We start from the raw sequence: 18,771 nt of genomic DNA on the forward strand, positions 1-18,771 counted from the left end.
GCAGGCTGCCCTTTCCTTGGGCCCTTGCCAGTTTCTTTCCTAAAATGGTGACCCAATGAATTTCATACTGTTTTAAACTTAGCCTTCCTCTGAGGCTGAGAGAGTGAAGCTTGTTGTGGAAAGTTTCCTCAGTGGGTTTCTATGGCTGAGCTGAGATTTCAGCCCTGGTCTCCTGCAATATTATTATTATTATTATTTTATAATTATTATTATAATTATATAAATAATATATAAATACCATAAAATTATTATTATATTATTATTATTATCATTATTAACCTTTATTTATGAAGCGCTGTAAATTTACACAGCGCTGTGCATACAATCTTTTTAATTAGACGGCTCCCTGCCCTCGGGCTTACAATCTATATTATTATATATTAATATATATTATTATATTATTCATATAATATTATATTATTATATATTATATTTTTGTAATTTTATTATAATTATAATTATATAAGTAATATATAAATACCATAAAATTATTATTATTATATATTATTATATATTATATTATTAATTATTATTATATTATATTATTATATAAATAATATATAAATACCATAAAATTATTATTATTATTATTATTATTATTATTATTATTAGCCCGCCTTTTCCCAAAAGAATCAAGGCTGGTTACTAGCAGGGCAAGGAACTGTCTAATTAAAAATAATAATCATAATTATAAGCCGCTCTAAGAGCCTTTGGGGCTGAAGGGCAGGGTATAAATACCGTAAACAAATAAATAAACAACAGTAAACTGAGAGAGTGTGACTTATGCAAGGTCACCCAGTGGGTTTCTATGGCTGACCTGAGATTTCATCTCTGGTCTCCTGGAGCCCTGCTGCAAAACACAATCTACTACATAGATCTTGTAGCACCTTTGAGACTTAAATTATCTTAAAAGGTGCCATGGGCATAGCCTCCAGCTGTTCTAGTTTGCTAGGGACAGTCCCAGTTAATCCTCTGTTCTCCCACTTTCTCAACTTCTTTTCAAATGTCCCAGTTTTTTCTGTCCTCCTCCCACTTTCTACTCAGCTTGTGTCCATTGCTGCAAACTGAGTTCAAAGTGCAAAAGAAGTTTCCACTATATTAATTCAGTAGGAGTGGGTGGATTCTTTCCCTTCCCAGTAGCCTCAGACAAAAGCAAACTGCTGCAGCCTTTGCTATCTTGTATGTCCTTGCTTCTGAATAATTCTTGTCATCTTGACCACACACTGATGATGCTTGCTAATGTGTGTCCTGGTTTTAATCTGTGAAATGTTTTTCCCCCACAGACCGTGACTGACTAGGAACACTGTAGAGCAGCTTTCCATACTGCAAGACAAGGCTCCATGTGACTCCTGTTATCAGCAACCAAATTTCATGAGCCACTTGTAACAACTAAATAATAGTCTTGGAGTTATTCAGATGTTGTTTCTTTTAGTGTCACTATGTGAATAATCCCACCCACGCATTCTGGGTTTGTTGTTCACACCATGGAAGTGCATCTCTGCCAGTTCTGGTGCACATACGTGTCAGCACTGCGAATAAAGATGGACTCGATGAAGTGGATGTATTTGAAACACATTCAAGGCATGCAGAGTTTTCTCCCAGGTCTGTTTGCATCAGTTATTTGCACAGCCGACAATGTGAATCTTTTAGAAACCCAGGGGAAAAAATTGAGATTGTTATCCTGGGTTAAGTGTGTTGTGTTTTGGCAGCCCCGCAAACTTACTCAGGTGCGTTTGAAACGCACGTGAGCAACCCACCTTCTATCAGGATTATTTTCAGTGTCTGAATAACACCCCGCCCTCTATGAATTTGCTCAATTTTTTGGAAAAATCAAAACAAAAGACATTTCAAGCTACTGGCATGGTGCCACACCACAACATCCGGTGGCAGTGCATTCCTTTCTGTATATTGTGTGTCTCCTGTGATTAACAGCTTCCTTTTTTCACTCCTTGGTCAATTCCTTTGGGCGTCCCCCGTCTTTTGTCATACGAAGTTGTTCTGCCCGCTCACTGTCCCATGCGCTAACAGGACTTTCTGTTCCCCGTAGGAAATAAAGAGACAACAAGGGCGTGTGAAGACTCAGTCACCTGTTCGCACGATCTGAACTTTGAACAGAGAGTCCAGTTGGCAGCTTCAAGGCTGGGCGTGTTTCTTCTAAGGCTTTCAGTGGCATTTCTGGTGGCAGCAGCTGTCGAGGAGCACCGGCAAGTAAAACTCACCAAGTTCCTGGACCACTTAAGGAAGGGGCTTTGGGAGGGTTCAAAGTTCCCTACTGGTGCTGGTGGGTTTGCTTAGATTCCCAAAGCATCTTCTTTCCAAGACTGGAGCAACTGAGAGGACCTCTAAGGAGTAAGTGGCAGAGGACCAAGCTAGCTATATTCCTTTTACAGCCACCTACAGTCCAACATCCATTCCATAGCTACTTCCCCTACCCTATGGACCTAAATCGTTCACCATCTCTCAGTATATCTGACTGTTCTGCCTTTGAAGCCATCTTCTGCTCTCCTGCCGCAAAGATATTTTGACACCTGACCATGAAGAACTCTTTCTCCAGAGCCATTATTGCTGGATCTGATTTGCCAGAATCGGGGCTAAGAAGGTAAGTTGTGACGAAACAGGTTAGATCACCAAGTCCCCTAAGTCGATCAAACAAGCCTAGACCAGCCTTTAAAAAAAAGGAACTGGAAAAGATGGTGATAATTTCTTTGGATTACTTAGAGACAGTCCTGATTAATTCTCCTTTGTTCTCACTATTTACAATCCTTTTAAAAATATCCTAGTTTATTTTTCTTCCTCTCGCTTTCCCCCACTGGTCCCCAACTTACTTTCCTTGCTGCAAACGGAGTTCAGAGGAAAAAAGCAGTTTGTACTCAAATCAGTGGAAAGAAGGGATCGGATCTTGCTTTTCCCAGTACACTCGGGCAAAAGCAAATTGCTGCAGCCTCTCCTAGCTTGTGTTTACTTCCCCACGAATAACCTTTGCTGTCTTGACTATGATCTGATGTCCTATGGTCACACCTGTCTTAGTTTTCATCTGTGAAATGTTGGAGTGTAAGACACAGCTTTCCTCCTTTTTGCATGATGGATGGCCTGTCAAGTTAAGTCAAGTCAAGTTAAAAAGTATTTATTTATTACCATTCAGAAGTTATAACCTGCCTTTCTTCCAGCACAAGGTTTATGGTGGATAACATGAAAACAAATTTCCCTAAAGCCCTGTATGCTACAAAAAGCATTAAATAAGCAGTTCTGTTAAAAACACTAAGGTGTAGCAGCTAACAACACAATAAAACATAGTAAAAAGGTACAGTAAAAGCATAATTTGTTTTTTCCTTCGTGTGCCTTTAAATTGTTTCTGACTTATGGTGACCCTAAAGCAAACCTGTGTGAAGACATTTGCCCAGGAAACTTGTTTCCTATACAAAAAGCAACCGTTTTTATATGTAACCGTATGTTTTGAGCGAGAGCCAATGTGGTATAATGGTTTAAAGGCTGGAGTAAGGGAGACCAGGATTCGAATCCTTGTTTGGGCATGGCTTTGGGCAAGTCACACTCTCTCAGCCTCAGATACAAGCAAAGGCAAACCTCCTCTGAACAAATCTTGCCAAGCAAACTCCATGATAGGTTTGCTTTAGGGTTGCCTTAATTTGGAAACTGCTTGAAGGCACACAACAGCAATGGGCAGACGTCTCCCTAAAATACAAAAACTGTTCAGACATGTCTGAACATGAACAATGGACATTAGTTTTGGTTCCAGCTGTTTGTCTTGCTGGAGGGGGCAAACACTGGCTCACGCACCCACCGTAGTTGCCATCCATGCCTTATCAAGAGATAGCAGTTCTTCGGTCTTGATATGAGAACCTGATTTACCAGTTTTTCACTTTTGATCTCCACAAACAAAGTGTTACTTGGAACAATGGGTCTGATAATTTTTTTCCTACCATATTTTCCTACCTTCCAGCACTGAAAAAGATCTTATTATTTCTGTTAATTAGCTGTGGCATCTGCCATCTCTTCCCTCGCACCTCAGTGCTTCGGAGACTGAACAGTGGCACTTGTCCATTAATTGGATTATCTATATCATAATGAAGAGAAATCACAGTGTTGATGACGCATGGGGCGCATGAATTCTCATAGCCTCTGTTCCGTAACAACAATTATGCGGTATGCACAGTTGCTTGGTTTGCATTTGTGGCTCAGAAATCCAGGCAACGTTTTGTACAGTGGCACCTACTAGTGTGTTGTGGTGACAACTTAGTTCGAAACGGGTGGGGAAACTTTGGCTCTCCTGATATTTTTGACTACAGCTCCCATCATGACAGATTGTATCTCCACATATGCTCCTGCTTGTGTTTTGAAATCTTCTCTTGGTTTCCACTCATCTGATAGAAACACAGGAGAGGACCTCCTTTGGTGGCTTCTCCCAGTCCTTGGAGCTCCTTTCCTAGAAGCGACCCTGGTGCCCTATTTGCTGTCCTTTCTTTTTATTCTAGGACTTGGAGGACTGATAGCTCAAAGGGAAAGAACCTGTAATAGTATGCTGCAGTGTTCATAGTGTGCTATATTACACTCCATTAGTTCAAGAGGAGGGAGACACAATGAAGATGCTGAATCTTGCCTTTCCCTGTAGACTCAGGCAAAAGCAAACTGATGCAGCTTCTCCTAGCTTGTGTACGTTTCCTCATTAATAACTTTGCCACCTTGACCACATTCTTAACATTGCATCGCCACATCTGTGACATATTGGAGGGTGTGAACCAAGGCAGCTTCCTCAAATTTGGATGGGAAGGAGGAATGGAAATGAACATATTAGGCACAAAACAACAGAACTCCAGGCAACTTCTTCTACCCATTTAAAGTGCAGGTTAAATAGATAAAATACATTTTAAATCACTGAAGGGATGTTTCATGCACAAAATTATTAGAAACATTTTGTGTAAAATGACCTTTGGACCATGTGTATAAGGTGTATACGAAACATAAATGAATTTTATGCTTAGACTTGGGTCCCGTCTGCAAGATAGCTTCTTATGTATATGCAAATATTCCAAAATCTGAAATACAAAGAGCCCCAGCATTTTGGATAAGGGAGACTCAGCTTGCATTTTAAAATGTATATCCCCCCGAGTTTAACTGGCTTTTAAAATAGGATGGATAATTTTGACTTGAATTTCCTGGAGCCTCAGGTGAAATATTGTGTTACATATTACAATGTGCCCACAAGATGATGACAGCCATGGTTTCACCGTTTGTACCTTCTGGATTTCCCAGGGAGAATCTTGTACTTCAAGAAGAAAATCTCACCTTGGACACCTGGCCTTGGACTGATGAAGATGAGGCTCCTTTCAAAGGGCTGCCCCCCTTGCCGAAGGTTTTTAGGGAGCCCATTCTGTCTCCATCACCTCTGCGTGGGAAGGAGAAGCAAGAAGGGGTCCAGCCATTGGAAGGCAGCTGCTCCAGCCTCCAAGAGAAGATCACCTGGGTGCATGGAGAATTGGTGAGCCTCTCAGCAGTGTTGTTGTTGTGCCCTTCAAGTCATTTCCAACTTATGGTGAACCTATCATGGGGTGTTCTTAGCAAGATTTGTTCATATGAGGTTTGCCATTGCCTTTCCCTGATGCTGAGAGCATGGGACATGCCAAAGGTCACCCAATGGGTTTCATGGCCGAGCTGGGAATTGAACCTTGGTCTCCAGAGTTGAATCCCAAGGTTGTATCCCAACCTCTCTGAGGATACATTGCCTATTAAAACCCCACCAAATTCATGGGGTTGCCATTAGTCCACAGGTGACTTAATGGCACACACACAAAGCATTACAAATACTGACCAATGATGAAAGCCTTGTTTTCTATGCCTTGCAGCGAAGCATGCGGCTGACTGACCTGGCTCTGTTCAACCAGCTCTTCACCCTTGCTTTGGAGATCCAGGACCTGAAGGAGCTGCACCAGGAGATGGAAGCCTTTTCTAAGGAGGAGCTGTTTGCAGATGACCAAGCAAGAAATACTAACACAGTCACTCACTTCCACTCTGCTGCGGCTTTTGAACTGACCATCTGAAGACAAAGGAGCAGCGCCAGATTTTTCAAGCTGCTATTATTACTCATACACACAATGAAACTGGTTAGCTGTTCAGGTAAACAGTGTTACTTCAACTGTCTTCTTGCCTCCACACCAATCAATACCAATCTCCAGAATATCTAGGACTTTTAGACAATAATGGACTCCATTAAATACAATTGAAGGGGATCTCTACATTTGATCCTATTATTTTATTGCTAGTTTAGTTGCTGTGTGCCTTTAAGTCGTTTCCAATTTATGGTGACCCTAAAGGGATCCTATCATGGGATCTTTTTGGCAAGGTTTGTTCAGAGGGGGCCTTTGTCTTCCTCTGAGGCTGAAAGCTTGCCCAAGGTTTCCATGTTGGGTCTCCATGATCAAGTGAGAATTCGAACCCTAATCTACAGAGTCATAAATAGTCTTAGGTTCAAACTATTACCCCATGCTGGCACTCAGCTATTTCTATTTACTGTACTTCTATTCTATTTAAATTATTTTATGGTCTTGATCTGGGATTGTTTTCCATTGCTTTAACAGTATGACGCCCTGCTATCTCATAACGGAGGGTGAGAAAGAAAGAATTTTCTTATTGTCTCTCTCTTTGATACACGCACTCTTACAAGAACATCTGGCTTTGTTGACAAAACACAGCAATATCAACAAGGATGAATGGATGTATAAAAAAGTATTTATTTGCAAAGCAATGTGTAATTTTTTAAATTTATTTAATTTTTTTACAAAAACACGATCGATTATGGGTAGGGGAGTCAGCTCCAAGGTGACGCAAAGGCGTTTTCAAGTGTAAAAAAATGTTAAAAGTACTTATCACAGTAATAGAATACTCAGTTCTGAAGGAACGCAAGTTCAGTTCTGAAGTGTGATTTAAAAAGTAATAATAATAGAATCACTGTGGCATTTAGAGTCAAACAAGTTTTTTCTGACAACCTCCAAGGAGTGAGTCTAGGCAGATTTTCTCCAATGATCATCTCCAGAAGATTGAAGATATTTTCCCGTTCATCTGACCATTCAGCTGTCCTGTTGCATCTCCTTTGCCAATTTTAGCCATTCACCAACCTGAGCGTTGATTTTCTGGGTGGGGAAAGAGAAGAAGGTTGGTCCCATGTTTTACCTGTTTGAAAGAGCCTGCAATCCAATAGCTCCTCAGCCATGCGGAAATATGCTATGCAAGCACTACTTAGCTCCCGTGCAACACATGTCTATGACTGGATGCCATTACACAATGCACAATGTGCACAACCACAGTGCAAAGTCCAGGTTAAGGATTCCTTATCCAAAATGGGACCAGAAGCATTTGGGATTTTTCAGATATTGGAATATTTGCATATATAGGTTGAGTCTCCCTTATCTAAATAATACCATAAATGTTATTTATAATCATTGGCCCCCTTCCTTACCTTTCTGGCTTCGACCAGAGGCAATGGGTCTGTATTTGAAGGCATGTTCATATCGGCACAGTGGGCAGTGCCATTGATCAAAATGGCCCTCTCGGAGGAAGACTGGTCCTTAAGGACACTCAATGAATGCCAAGGATCAACGTCACCTGAGGAAAGAGGGCAGAAAGGGTTTTAAAAAGAGAACAGGTAAAACAATCACCACATCTGATCTAATGGAAAAGGCAACTCTCAGAAGATCTAATGCAGGGATGGGTAGCATGTAACAGAAGAACAGAGCACAAATAAATAATACCAATACCATTCTAGTGTACGAATACAATGTCTTGCAGACTCACAATTTAGTATATTGATTCCATATCTTACAGACTCAAAATGTATATTACGACAAAGCAATTTCTTTGTTGAGAAACTGTAATAGTGAATACTGTTGCGTTGGTATAATATACATTTTGGGTTTGTAAGCTATTGAATCAGTATACTAAATTTTGAGTCTGGACATTGGATCCATATACTACTAAGATTGTACTGGGGCTCTGTTCTTGTGTTACTTTCATTGGAGTGGGTGCTGACTTGGTTTTGGAATGGGTAACATGTAGATTGAATGTCAGTACTGGCATGAAAGTACGTATATGGGTTTTTGTGGGTGTTTTGGGCTATGTAGCCATGTTCTGGAAGAGTTTATTTCTGACATTTTGCCAGCATCTGTGGCTGGCATCTTCAGATGCTGGCAAAATGTCAGGAATAAACTCTTCTAGAACATGGGCACAGAGCCCGAAAAACCCACAAAAAACAATAGATGCCAGCCATGAAAGCCTTCGACTTCACATACGTACATGGGCTTTATATGTGTTTGGGTTTGTATGTTTAATAAAAATTAAAAGATAATAATAATCCATACCATTCACGAAAAGAACACGGGTGGCTTTGGGGTGGTCAGCCCCGTAGTATTCATTGGTGAAAGACACCGCGTCCTGGGCACTGCGGGAGGATATGTTGAAGGCCTCCTTGCAAACGTCCATCTGAAACTTCAGGTCCACCAGTTTGGAAAAGGGGCAGATAGGATCCTCACAGGTCATGACTGGAGTGGGAGGAAGAACAGGATTGGGGTCATTCAGATCAACGGCATCAATCATAGCCCCCCAACTATCTTGATTTGGAAGGCACAGTCACAATTACTCCTCTACCACCACACTTTTGAAACTGTTGGTTGTTTAAATGTCCCAGTTTCCCTCTCCTTCTCCCACCTTCCACCTTGGCTTAGTTCAATTGCTGCAAACTGAGTTCAAAGTGCAAAGGGAGTTTGCATTCAGTTAACCCAAGAGAGGGGAGAAAAGGGGGCAGACTCTCGCCCTTGCCTAGAGGCTCTGGCCTCTTCTAGTAAATCTGTTCTCCCTCAGGAATAACTTTGCTATCATGAGTATACTCTGATGTAGTTTAGGTATATCTGTGAAATGCTGAAAGGTATGTGATGCAACCAGGAAAGCCTGTGCTTCTTTTTGTTAGGAAGGCTGGACAATAACGGGAGCGAGAGCCCCCAACAAGATTTGATGTTATTCACATCTTTAGCAAGACTGAATTGTATTTCCACTTACAATAGCCAAACTCTGTGCATGTCTGAAAGATCCATGGCCTCATAAAAGAGTCTTTTGTCACCTTGGTGTCACGTAGTAGCTGTATGAATTCAGTATGTGAGCTGTGCACGCATGGAAGTCCAATGCTTTTCAGAGCCTTCTGTTGAATGTAAAAAGAACCACAAATCAGCCCATCTTTGCTGCCCAAGAAATAGAGTATGTGGCTTCTTGCAGAGATTTTCAGTGAGATTTAACATTTCCATATCCCCTAACTGTCTCCGTTTGGCATTGCCAATTAATCCTCTGTCCTCCCAAGATCTCAAATGCTCTTAACATTTCTCTTCCCTTCTCCCTCTTCCTTGCTTTGTCTTACGTTTACTTCATTTGCTGAAAACTGAACACTTTTCTTGCATCGTGGCATTATTATTATTATCATCATCATCCTATATCCTGCCTTTCTCCCAATACAGTGGCTCAAGGCGGCATCATAGTGACATATTTGTCCTGCTATTGTCTGAGAAAAATGTGAATGTAAATTAAGTGGATGCTTAATACTTGCTTTTTATTGCATTGATTTTTTAAAATAAAAAATAAATGAAAAAAGACTATTAACATTCATATTTATATTTTATATGTATATATTTCTCAAAGGGGGGTGCATGTGTGTTTCTGAGCAAGGTACAAAGGGTCGGTCATTGCCATTAAAGCCCTACATGGTTTGGGTCTGGGTTACCTACAGGAGCACCTTCTCCTGTGCAGTCAAAAGTGTTACTGTCGTTTTGTTGTGGGTTTTTCGGGCTATGTGGCCATGTTCTAGAAGAGTTTATTCCTGACGTTTCGCCAGCATCATTCTCTGAAGATTCCAGCCACAGATGCTGGCGAAGCGTCAGGAATAAACTCTTCTAGAACATGGCCACATAAGCCGAAAAACCCACAACAAAACTATGGAAGCTGGCCATGAAAGCTATCGACTTCACAAACGTGTTACTATCTCAGCCACTCTCCAAATGCACCTGAGGAAGTAGGTTCAAGTCTATGAAAGCTCATGCTCCCAATTTCTGTCTTTCTGTTAGTCTCACCGGTGCTGCAAGATACCTTTGCATTAACATGAAAAATAGATTTTGGAATTCCAGATAAGGGAGACTCAACCTGTAGTTTACTGGGCTCTGGCAGTGGGGAACTGGACAGTTTGTTCCTTTCACACCCTGCTTGCTTTCTATAAGGAGCCCTGGTGGCGCAGTGGTTAAATGCCTGCACTGCAGCCATTCACTCGAAACCACAAGGTTGCGAGTTCAAGACCAGCAAAAGGGCCCAAGCTCGACTCAGGCTTGCATCCTTCCGAGGAGGGAGCTAAAACGAGTACCCAGACTGTTGGGGGCAAATTAGCTTACTTGCTAATTAGCTTACTTGCTGTTCACCGCTATGATCTTTGGAATAGCGGTATATAAATAAAACAAATTATTATTAATTATTATATATCCTGCACATAGAGGAATGATAATGCCAGCCTTTCCTCCTACACCAGGCCACTCAGTCACCTATGTGGAGTTTCCGGCCACCGATGGTGACCAGGCTAGCACACAAATGCAAGGTTGACTTACAAGATTGGCTACGGTAAGTCTCTCGTAGGCAGATCCAATGTTCGGGTCAGTCATTGTTTTGCAGAGGCTGTCCACGTTGGCCATATTTTCTCCTTCGTTGTTGTACTGCACAATGAACATTAAGACGTCAGCCATGTTGCTGAGCAGCTCAATGCTGTCACTGTGGCCTTGTACATGGGTACAGGATTGGAAATCTTTTTCTAGCTTCTGCAACTGCCCAGCAAGTACCAGCTTCTCCACAGCGGCGAAGCCCTCGGCTATGGCATCAAGGCACTAAAAAGAGAACCAAACAAAAAGTCATGTCAAGGATCTGGCTTCCATTTCTTAGCAGAGAGAGGAGGATGTCCAGGGCATTAGGCAACATGAGCCAAGATATCCCAAATCCACAATAAAGACATTGCATACATTCTTAACATCTATGCCACCCTCTATGCCAAGGGTGTGGCTGCTAACACACTAAGCCTTCAGGAAACTCACTGCAACAGCCAAATGGGTGTTCATTTTTGTTAAATTGAAAAACTAACCTGTTTGGAACCACCAATCACTGGATTGGACAGACTTTCCGCAACAACCTAGAATAGAATGGAGGAAGGTTAGGACCTATGAAGGATGCACTAAAACCATAAAACAAGGATATGAAAAGAAATACGAGATAAAAGAACCAAAGAAAAAATGCTATAGGTATCAAAACTATGTATTAGAAATAGATGCCATAGATTTTCATTGAAATATATATTCTATGCAACAAATAATTTGTATTATATTAGCTCAAATATTTTATTAGCAAATAACGAAAGCTTAACATCATGGTAATGTCCAATAGGGGGTAATGTAAAGTTTGGTGTATCTGTTGGAACTCTGGTGGAAAGATAGTCAAAGATGTATGTGATTAATGTATGGAAATATACACACAGTAATTTGATTCCTCAGCAAGTCCTCACCTTCTCATAACCTGAGAAATCCACTTGCGCTCGGACAGGGGCTGAAGATGCAATGGCGCCAAAGACCAAATGGGGAAACTGGAATAGAAAGAAAGGAAAAGAAGAAAATGTAATCAAGGAAGGAATGGGATTCCTCCTCTCCCTGATCATCCAATATAGCCTTTCTCTGGCTGGGGATGATGGGAGACTTTTATCTACCCTATCTAGAGGACATTGGCTTAAGGAAGGTTGATCCTTGGGAAGGGATGAGCAAGTGGTCCATGAGTTACTCTGGTACTCCCACTTGCTTTTAATAATATATAGTGGGCCCTTGGTATTTGCCTGGCTTTGGTTCCAGGAACCGCCATGGATACCAAAATCTGTGGATGCCCATTAAATACAGTGGCATGGTAAAATGATGTCCCTTGTATAAAATGGCAAAATCAAAGTTTGCTATTTGGATTCTATATATATTTTAAATGCTTTCAAGCCATGGATGGTTGAATCCGTGGACAAAGACTCAGTGGATACAGAGGGCACTGATGTAAAAAGGTATCAAGTGCCTCTGTGTGTGACACCTTTCCTCAAAAGGGTTACTGCTTTTCTAGCCTTAAATCAGCTGTGGGTTTCTAAAGCAAGATATCTGAGACTGCAATGCAATATATATCTGAAACATTTTCATTGTTGTTGTATTGTGCCTTTATGTCATTTCTGGTTAATGGTGATGGTAAAGTTAAACTTATCATAGGGTCTTCTTGGCCAAATTTGTCCAGAGGGCACTTGCCTTCCTCTGAGGCTGAGAGAGAGTGACTTGCCCAAGGTGGTCATCCAGTTGGTTTCCATGGTTTAGCAGAGATTTGAATCCTGGTTTCCAGAGTCATACAAAATGATACAGGACTATATTTCTCAAATAATGGCAAGGCATTGGGCTGCCAGCCTATTTTTATCACTGTGGTCTTACCTTGAGTCGGAACCAGGCTGCCAAAGAGCCAGGGTACGATCCTCCAAAGCAAATCCAGGTGTTGTTTTGCGTCAGTTTGTACTTCTGAGTGATAAACTGTTGGAAGGAAACAAGGTCGGACAAGCTGCAGAGGGAAAAGAAGACAAGGTTTCACAAACCAGGTTGCAAAGCACGGTTTAAAATAAATAGGATGCAGTTTGACACAAAACATGCATTTGAGAACAAAGCTAAGCAGTTGGAAAATTAGATACATTGTGCACTGGAAAGAGGGCATTGGACATTTAGAGCCACAAAAGTATGGCAGGAACCCAGGGGCGTCAATAGGGGGGTGCGAGGAGTGCATATTGCGCCAGGGGACACCCTAAGCTCAGCCTAAATTAACATTACTAAGGAGACCAGGATTCAATTCCCAGTTCAGCCATAAACCCCACTGGGCAAGCCACACACTCTCAGCCTCAAGGGAAGGCAATAACAAGCCTCCTCTGAACAAATCTTGCCAAGAAAACCCCATGATAGGTTTGCCCTATTGTCACCAAAAATTGGAAACGACTTGAAGGCACACAACAGCAACAACAAAATAAGAGCTTAGCTAAACTTTTTAAATTCTTGTAAAGCTGCTTTGGGATACTTTTATGAGATTTCTAGCACACAGCAGAAATGGAATAAGACACCTTGTGCATCGAACAGGGGTCATTGCTTGACCATACCCCCTTCTGACCACAACAGAAAATGTTCTTTTAATGAACCAACTCACGCTTGCTGGCTGTTCAGGTACGGCAAGTTGCGGTCCTCCAACATATCAGGGTTGAGGCTGGAGCCATAGAAACGATGCTCCAAGGCCACAAGGAGAGCACCATACTGTTCGGCCAGGTTCACATGGTGTCCTGAAATTGGAACCCCCAAAAAGTCACAACAAACTACAAATCCCAGGATTCCTTAGGATAGAGCCATGATGGTTCTATGACGGTACTATTGCTTTAAAAATGCCTTGGCTAAGCTTTTTCTTTTTTTAGCCAAGCTGCTGGAGTCTCGGGGAACCCTAGCTGACAATCCCAAGGGGATAGATGAACCCATGGTCTGACTTGTACAAATCCGCATCCTACATCCCATCAGGAGCAAGGTAGGATGCCTAAGCGCTGGTGAGTCCTGGTTCAAATGAATCTTCTGAAAGGCTTCCCCTCCCACCTCCCACTTTTTGGAGCAAGATATCTGTGTTTTGCGGGGTAGTACCTACCCATTATAGCAACGAATCCGGACAATTCACCCTCACCCCCGATGTAGAGGAAGACGGGATTACCGGGTTGGAAGAAATCGGAATTAACATAGTATCGCTGTGGAATGTAATGACACAAGGAAAACAAGTAAGTGCAACTGTAATGCCAAGCGTCCACTCCATTTGGGGCAAAGAGAACATGAAAGGTGATTTCATCATGTGAACCTCATCCACTTTATAGGGTTCAGCCCAGACAAACTGGGACATGTGGCCAAGCAACATCAGAGTGCAGTCAAGATGGCAAAATCTATTAATGATCATTGAGCAGGAGTTACTAGGTGCCGGTTTTGCTCACAATTTCACTTTTCACCTTGCACATCTCCTTCTCTGTGCTCTTTTGTTGTCCCTCCCTTTCCACTTGGCATCATATTGAAGCAGAGCTTGCAATTGTAACTTTTTTTGGACTCTGTCTCGCAGAACATCCAACTCAGTGTGGCTGGGTCTACAACTTCCAGAATCCACCAGCTAGCATTATCATACCCTCCAAATGGGTATGTATTACCAACACTTACCCTCCAAACTTTCACACTCCACAATTATTGCCATTCAAGGCTGCTATAACACCACGACTACATCCTACACAATCCTGGGATTGATAGTTTCATGAGGTATTCAGAATTCGCTGTCAGAGAGTTCTAATGCATCCCCAAACTACAAATCCCAGATAGCCATAGAACGCAGCCACATCAGTTAAAGTGGGATCAAAATGCAATAACGGCACAATGTGAAAGGGCATCAGTTCAACAGCTCCTGAAATCTCCTAGCCACTACAGCCAAGAATACAACTTTGTGAATACCCAAGCCAGTGTAACTATTGGGTTTAGTGAGCCCCTAAACACCTTAAGAATGTATCCATCCATGTAGTCTAAAAGCACACGTGGGCACTCTCTGGCTTTACCACTCAACCCTCTCCCTGTTGTTCTTCCTTACCTGGTTGAACGTGACGCGGTTCTGCTTGTTGAAGTGGTCCAGAGGTTGGCGGATGTCGCCCCCCATGATGCTGTCCAATTCTGGTTGAGCCATTCCCGGTTTCAACTTGCGCAAATTGAACTTTTCCCAATTGCGTTCCTCTTGCTGCTGCAGGAGGCGCTGGCGGAGCACTTGGAACTGTCGGACTGGGGTTGGGGGAGAAGAGAAACACAAAGAAGGATGAAGATGGACATTTTGAAAGGATTAATTGGGAAAGGATTAATTGGGACAGTCCCTGCCAAATTGGGACAGTTAGAGGGTGTGTTATAATGTTGCTGGACTCCAACTCCCATCAACTGCTGCTAGCAAGGCTACTGGCGAAAAATGCTGGGAGATGCACTCCAGCAACATCTGAAAGGCTGCATAATTCTCTCAGTGTCATATTAAGTTGCGTTTTGTGAAATGAAACTGAATGAATGAAGGTTGCTCTTGGCTGGTTCAACATCAAGCGCAACTGCTGCGTCTTGGCGTCTTGCTTCCAAGAAGTCACATTTGACCAAAAAAAGAGATGAAAAAATTGCTGTCCAGACCACAGCATATTTATTTATTTAAAGGGTTTATAACCCACTTTTCTCCCAAAATGGGACTCGAGAGGGGGCAAAATCTTGCCCTTCTCAGTAGGCTCAGGCCAAAGCAAACTGCTGCAGCCTCTCCTAGCTTGTGTGTGCTCTTCCTCATCGATAACGTTTGCAATCTTGGCTACACTCTAATGCGCCTTAGCCAGACATGTCCTGGTTTTCATATCTGAAATGGTGGAAGTTCTGTTATGAATACAGTGGGCCCTTGGTATCTACTGGGATTTGGTTACTGTGGATATTAAAATCCATGGATGCTGAAGTCCCATCCAATACAGTGGGGTAGTCAAATGGTGTCTCTTATATAAAATGGCAAAATCAAGCCTTGCTTTTTGGAATGCATATATGTGTAAATACTTTCAAGCCGTGGATGGTTGAATCCATGGATAAAGAATCTGTGGATACAAAAGGCAGACTGTACTGTACTGTGCCCCTCTCCATGTAGAAAAAGAAGAAAAACAGAAGGATAGCAAGAGAGAGATTTACAGGAATTTAGATCTATGACTAGATAGGAACTAGATCAGTCTTCTGATGCACATATGAAGAGAAAGGAAAGATTTTAATTAAGGATCCCCTGTAATATTATTGGAGCTTTTGGGATCTCCTCTCCTAAATTCATGTCCGTTCTGTTGTTCATACACAAAAGCAAGGTGACTGTCTAAACCTGATGGATATCAGGGCAAACAGTGCCATGATCCAGGTGAGACAGCATCATGGGATTCAGATCAAGAATGAGTGGGGCAATTACTCCGGATCACATGCCAGCAGCAGGAGATAAGATTGGAGTCACCTCACCCCGCTATATCTCCCAAATAAGTAACACATTTGCACTGTAACTCCCTGGAGATTGTAGACAGCCTGGCTTGGAAATATTTAACTTTTGGGAGTCTTTGGCAGAAATCTGCCCTTTACTCAGCCAACAGGAATTGGAAAAGGAACCCTTTTTTGGACTAAAACTTTGCAGAATCCCTCTCGCTCATGAAAAAGTTGCCTTTTGGTCTACATCTTCCAGCTAGCATGGCTTGGAAAAGTAACTTTTGGAGACACCCCAAGCAGCATGGCCAATACAATTCCAACACTGCAGTCCCCGATAAGAGATAATGGGAGTCGTAATCCCTCAAATGTGTTTATAAAGGTAACTTTGCCAAGTTACATTCTGTTCACACACCCGAGCCAAAGTCTGGAGCCTGGAATATTCAAGTCCAGCCCTATGCTGGCTGGGGCATCCTAAGAGTTGCATTTGAAAAATGTAACTTTTCCAAGCTCTGGATAGTAGGGAAGTTTTTCAGTTGCTCACAGGAGGCAGGGGAGGAAAAAGTTAAGCTTTCCTTTCCATCACAAAAGGCAACTGGACTTTTTGAAAGCACCCATTAGTACCACACTGGAAGCTTCCTTTAAAAGCTTAATTCAGTTGTTCCCATTGAATCACAAAGTGTCCTGGGGCTTGAATTCCCAGAATCCTTGATTCATGCTGGCTCCCTGGGGCTTCTGGGGCTTGCAGTCCAGCAGCATTAGTGGAGTCAAGTTTGCAACAGCTGCACTGAGGAACAGGCCCAAGGAAGAGAGATGTAGGACAGACAGAAAAGTCCAGCTGGGATGCATTTGGCCCATAAACTGGAGATTTCCTACCCTTTTGCATGACACTAGATCTCAGGGTAACCTAGTAAATGTGATTGGAATTAGATTTAGAAAACTCACATTTTCTTCACATGGTGCACAATTGAGTTATGGAACTCACGGCCACATGATATAGACGCCTTTCACAGATTCCCCCGACTATTTTTGCAGTCTAAAAAGCTTTTCTTAAATTGCTACTCATCTTATTTTGGGGTGTCATAGAGGACATAGGACTGTGCTGGCTCTCAACATCTGGATTTTTTTAAGTTCTTTGGCATTGTTTTCCTTTATTTCATCCTTTACATCTTTCATTACGAGTCAAGTTTTACCCTCGACGCATCCACGGGTCATATCAAAATCCATAATTTTGGCCCCAAAACGTGCCCTCGACTTATATATGAGGTTGACTTATAGTTGAGTATATACAGTAAGTCATTGAATCATCAAGGGGCTCTAAAGAATTGATGGGTAAAACATTCCCAGTTAGTGTCATACACATTCTGACAAGTAGTGCTCTGTAGCATCTTGAACCTGACCTGGATGAGGGCCTCAGCATGTGCGAACCCGGCCCTGGGATCGACCCATGTGCCTGCATGGTCTCTGTTTTGCAATCCAGCAAAAGGCATGGGATGCAATGGGAGGCTTACCTGCCTGAGCCAGAGAGAGCATCACCAGGAGAAGGGAGAGTCCCCCAAAGAGCCTGCCAGAAAAGGCCATGCTGCATCCCTTCCCAGAGCCACAGATGTTGAGATGATGGGATAGAGAGTCCCTGGAGAAATGGAAAGGGAGCACCCAAGCCAAGGGCCGGCTTTAAATACCCTTCTCCCTCCTCCTCACATGACAGCTGGCCTTCCTTCCCACCCCATGACCCTCCTTGCAAAAGAGCCAAAGGAGGGATTGAGCAACAGGGTCTTCTACAGTTGACCTTTTCCCTCCCCAGTGCATCTTTCTCACATGCTGCCACTCAAGGCTGCCAAGCATAGCATCACACACCCAAAATGCTGAATCTGTATTTTTTCGCAGCAGCTTTGGCCCTCTGGAAATCTAACCCATCTCTTGCACATCTTCCATTCCGACACTTTGGGTGGCTCTGTTAAAGGCGCAGGAGCAATGCTAGAAGAAAAGTTGGCAACCTATAGAGAAATTGGAATTTGTGTGATCCAGAAGGAAGGCTGAATCCAAGTCAGCAGGGCAGCTCTTAAATCTTTTTGTGAGCAACATATTATTGTGGAAAAGCAAAATCGAAAAGAGGAAGGAGATAAATCACAGCAGCTGAGAGGAAGCGACAGATGCATCAACATAAATTGGACGCGTGCCTTAAATCTTTATTTAAAAACTTACATTTCCCCATTACAACATTCCTTAATTGATTGTCGTTCTTGTTGTTGTGTGTCTTTAAGTTGTTTCCGACTTATGGCGACCCTATCATGGGGTTTCCTTGGCAAGGTTTCTTCAGAGGGGTTTGTCATAGCCTCCCTCTGAGGCTGAGAGAGTGTGACTTGGCCAAAGGCACCAGTGGTTTATATAGTTGAGCTGGGATTCAAACCCTGGTGTCCAGAGTCATAGTCCAACACTCAAACCACTACACCACACTGGCACTCTTTTCTTAGTTTATAGTTATATTATAATATTCAGTTCCCTCTTTTTCCCTTCCTCCCCCTTTCCAATTTTAGTTAATAAACCAAATATCTACCACTGTAAAACGAATGTATCTTCACAGTATCGACATATTGTTCTCAACATTCAAAATGCACTTTCCCAAAAGGATGTTTGATCAGACGGTGGGCTAAACCCCAAGTTCATATGAGTAACATAA

At 42.4% G+C, this 18,771-nt stretch overlaps 2 protein-coding genes across 4 annotated transcripts; one reads left to right on the forward strand and one right to left on the reverse strand.

Annotated features, from left to right (window-relative positions):
- The first annotated feature begins 17 nt into the window (after positions 1-17).
- LOC149304538 (uncharacterized) lies at positions 18-7,276 on the forward strand. 3 transcript variants are annotated; one of them, XM_089478983.1, is made up of 4 exons: positions 18-47; positions 1,284-2,599; positions 5,269-5,494; positions 5,859-7,276. In XM_089478983.1, the coding sequence occupies exons 2-4, from the start codon at positions 2,535-2,537 to the stop codon at positions 6,051-6,053; spliced, it is 486 nt and encodes a 161-aa protein (XP_089335109.1). In that variant the 5' UTR covers positions 18-47; positions 1,284-2,534; the 3' UTR covers positions 6,054-7,276. The 3 variants fall into 3 exon arrangements, 2 of the variants coding, with proteins under 2 accessions (XP_089335109.1, XP_089335108.1); XR_016271859.1 differs by lacking the exon at positions 18-47 and having other exon boundaries at positions 682-2,599; positions 5,859-6,129; positions 6,591-7,276; XM_089478982.1 differs by lacking the exon at positions 18-47 and having other exon boundaries at positions 682-1,602; positions 2,048-2,599.
- On the reverse strand, positions 7,062-17,686 carry LOC149304539 (thymus-specific serine protease-like). Its single transcript, XM_089478981.1, has 12 exons — positions 17,603-17,686; positions 14,725-14,909; positions 13,756-13,852; positions 13,276-13,405; positions 12,522-12,645; positions 11,582-11,659; positions 11,165-11,212; positions 10,641-10,913; positions 9,061-9,199; positions 8,367-8,546; positions 7,469-7,614; positions 7,062-7,142 (listed from the first exon to the last, which is right to left on the reverse strand). The coding sequence occupies exons 1-12, from the start codon at positions 17,670-17,672 to the stop codon at positions 7,080-7,082; spliced, it is 1,533 nt and encodes a 510-aa protein (XP_089335107.1). The 5' UTR covers positions 17,673-17,686; the 3' UTR covers positions 7,062-7,079.
- Positions 17,687-18,771: the final 1,085 nt, after the last annotated feature.

This window comes from Sceloporus occidentalis, unplaced genomic scaffold, assembly GCF_023333645.1.
Source record: "Sceloporus occidentalis isolate IW3139 unplaced genomic scaffold, rSceOcc1.0.p SCAF_13, whole genome shotgun sequence".
Classification (NCBI taxonomy): Eukaryota; Metazoa; Chordata; class Lepidosauria; order Squamata; family Phrynosomatidae; genus Sceloporus; species Sceloporus occidentalis.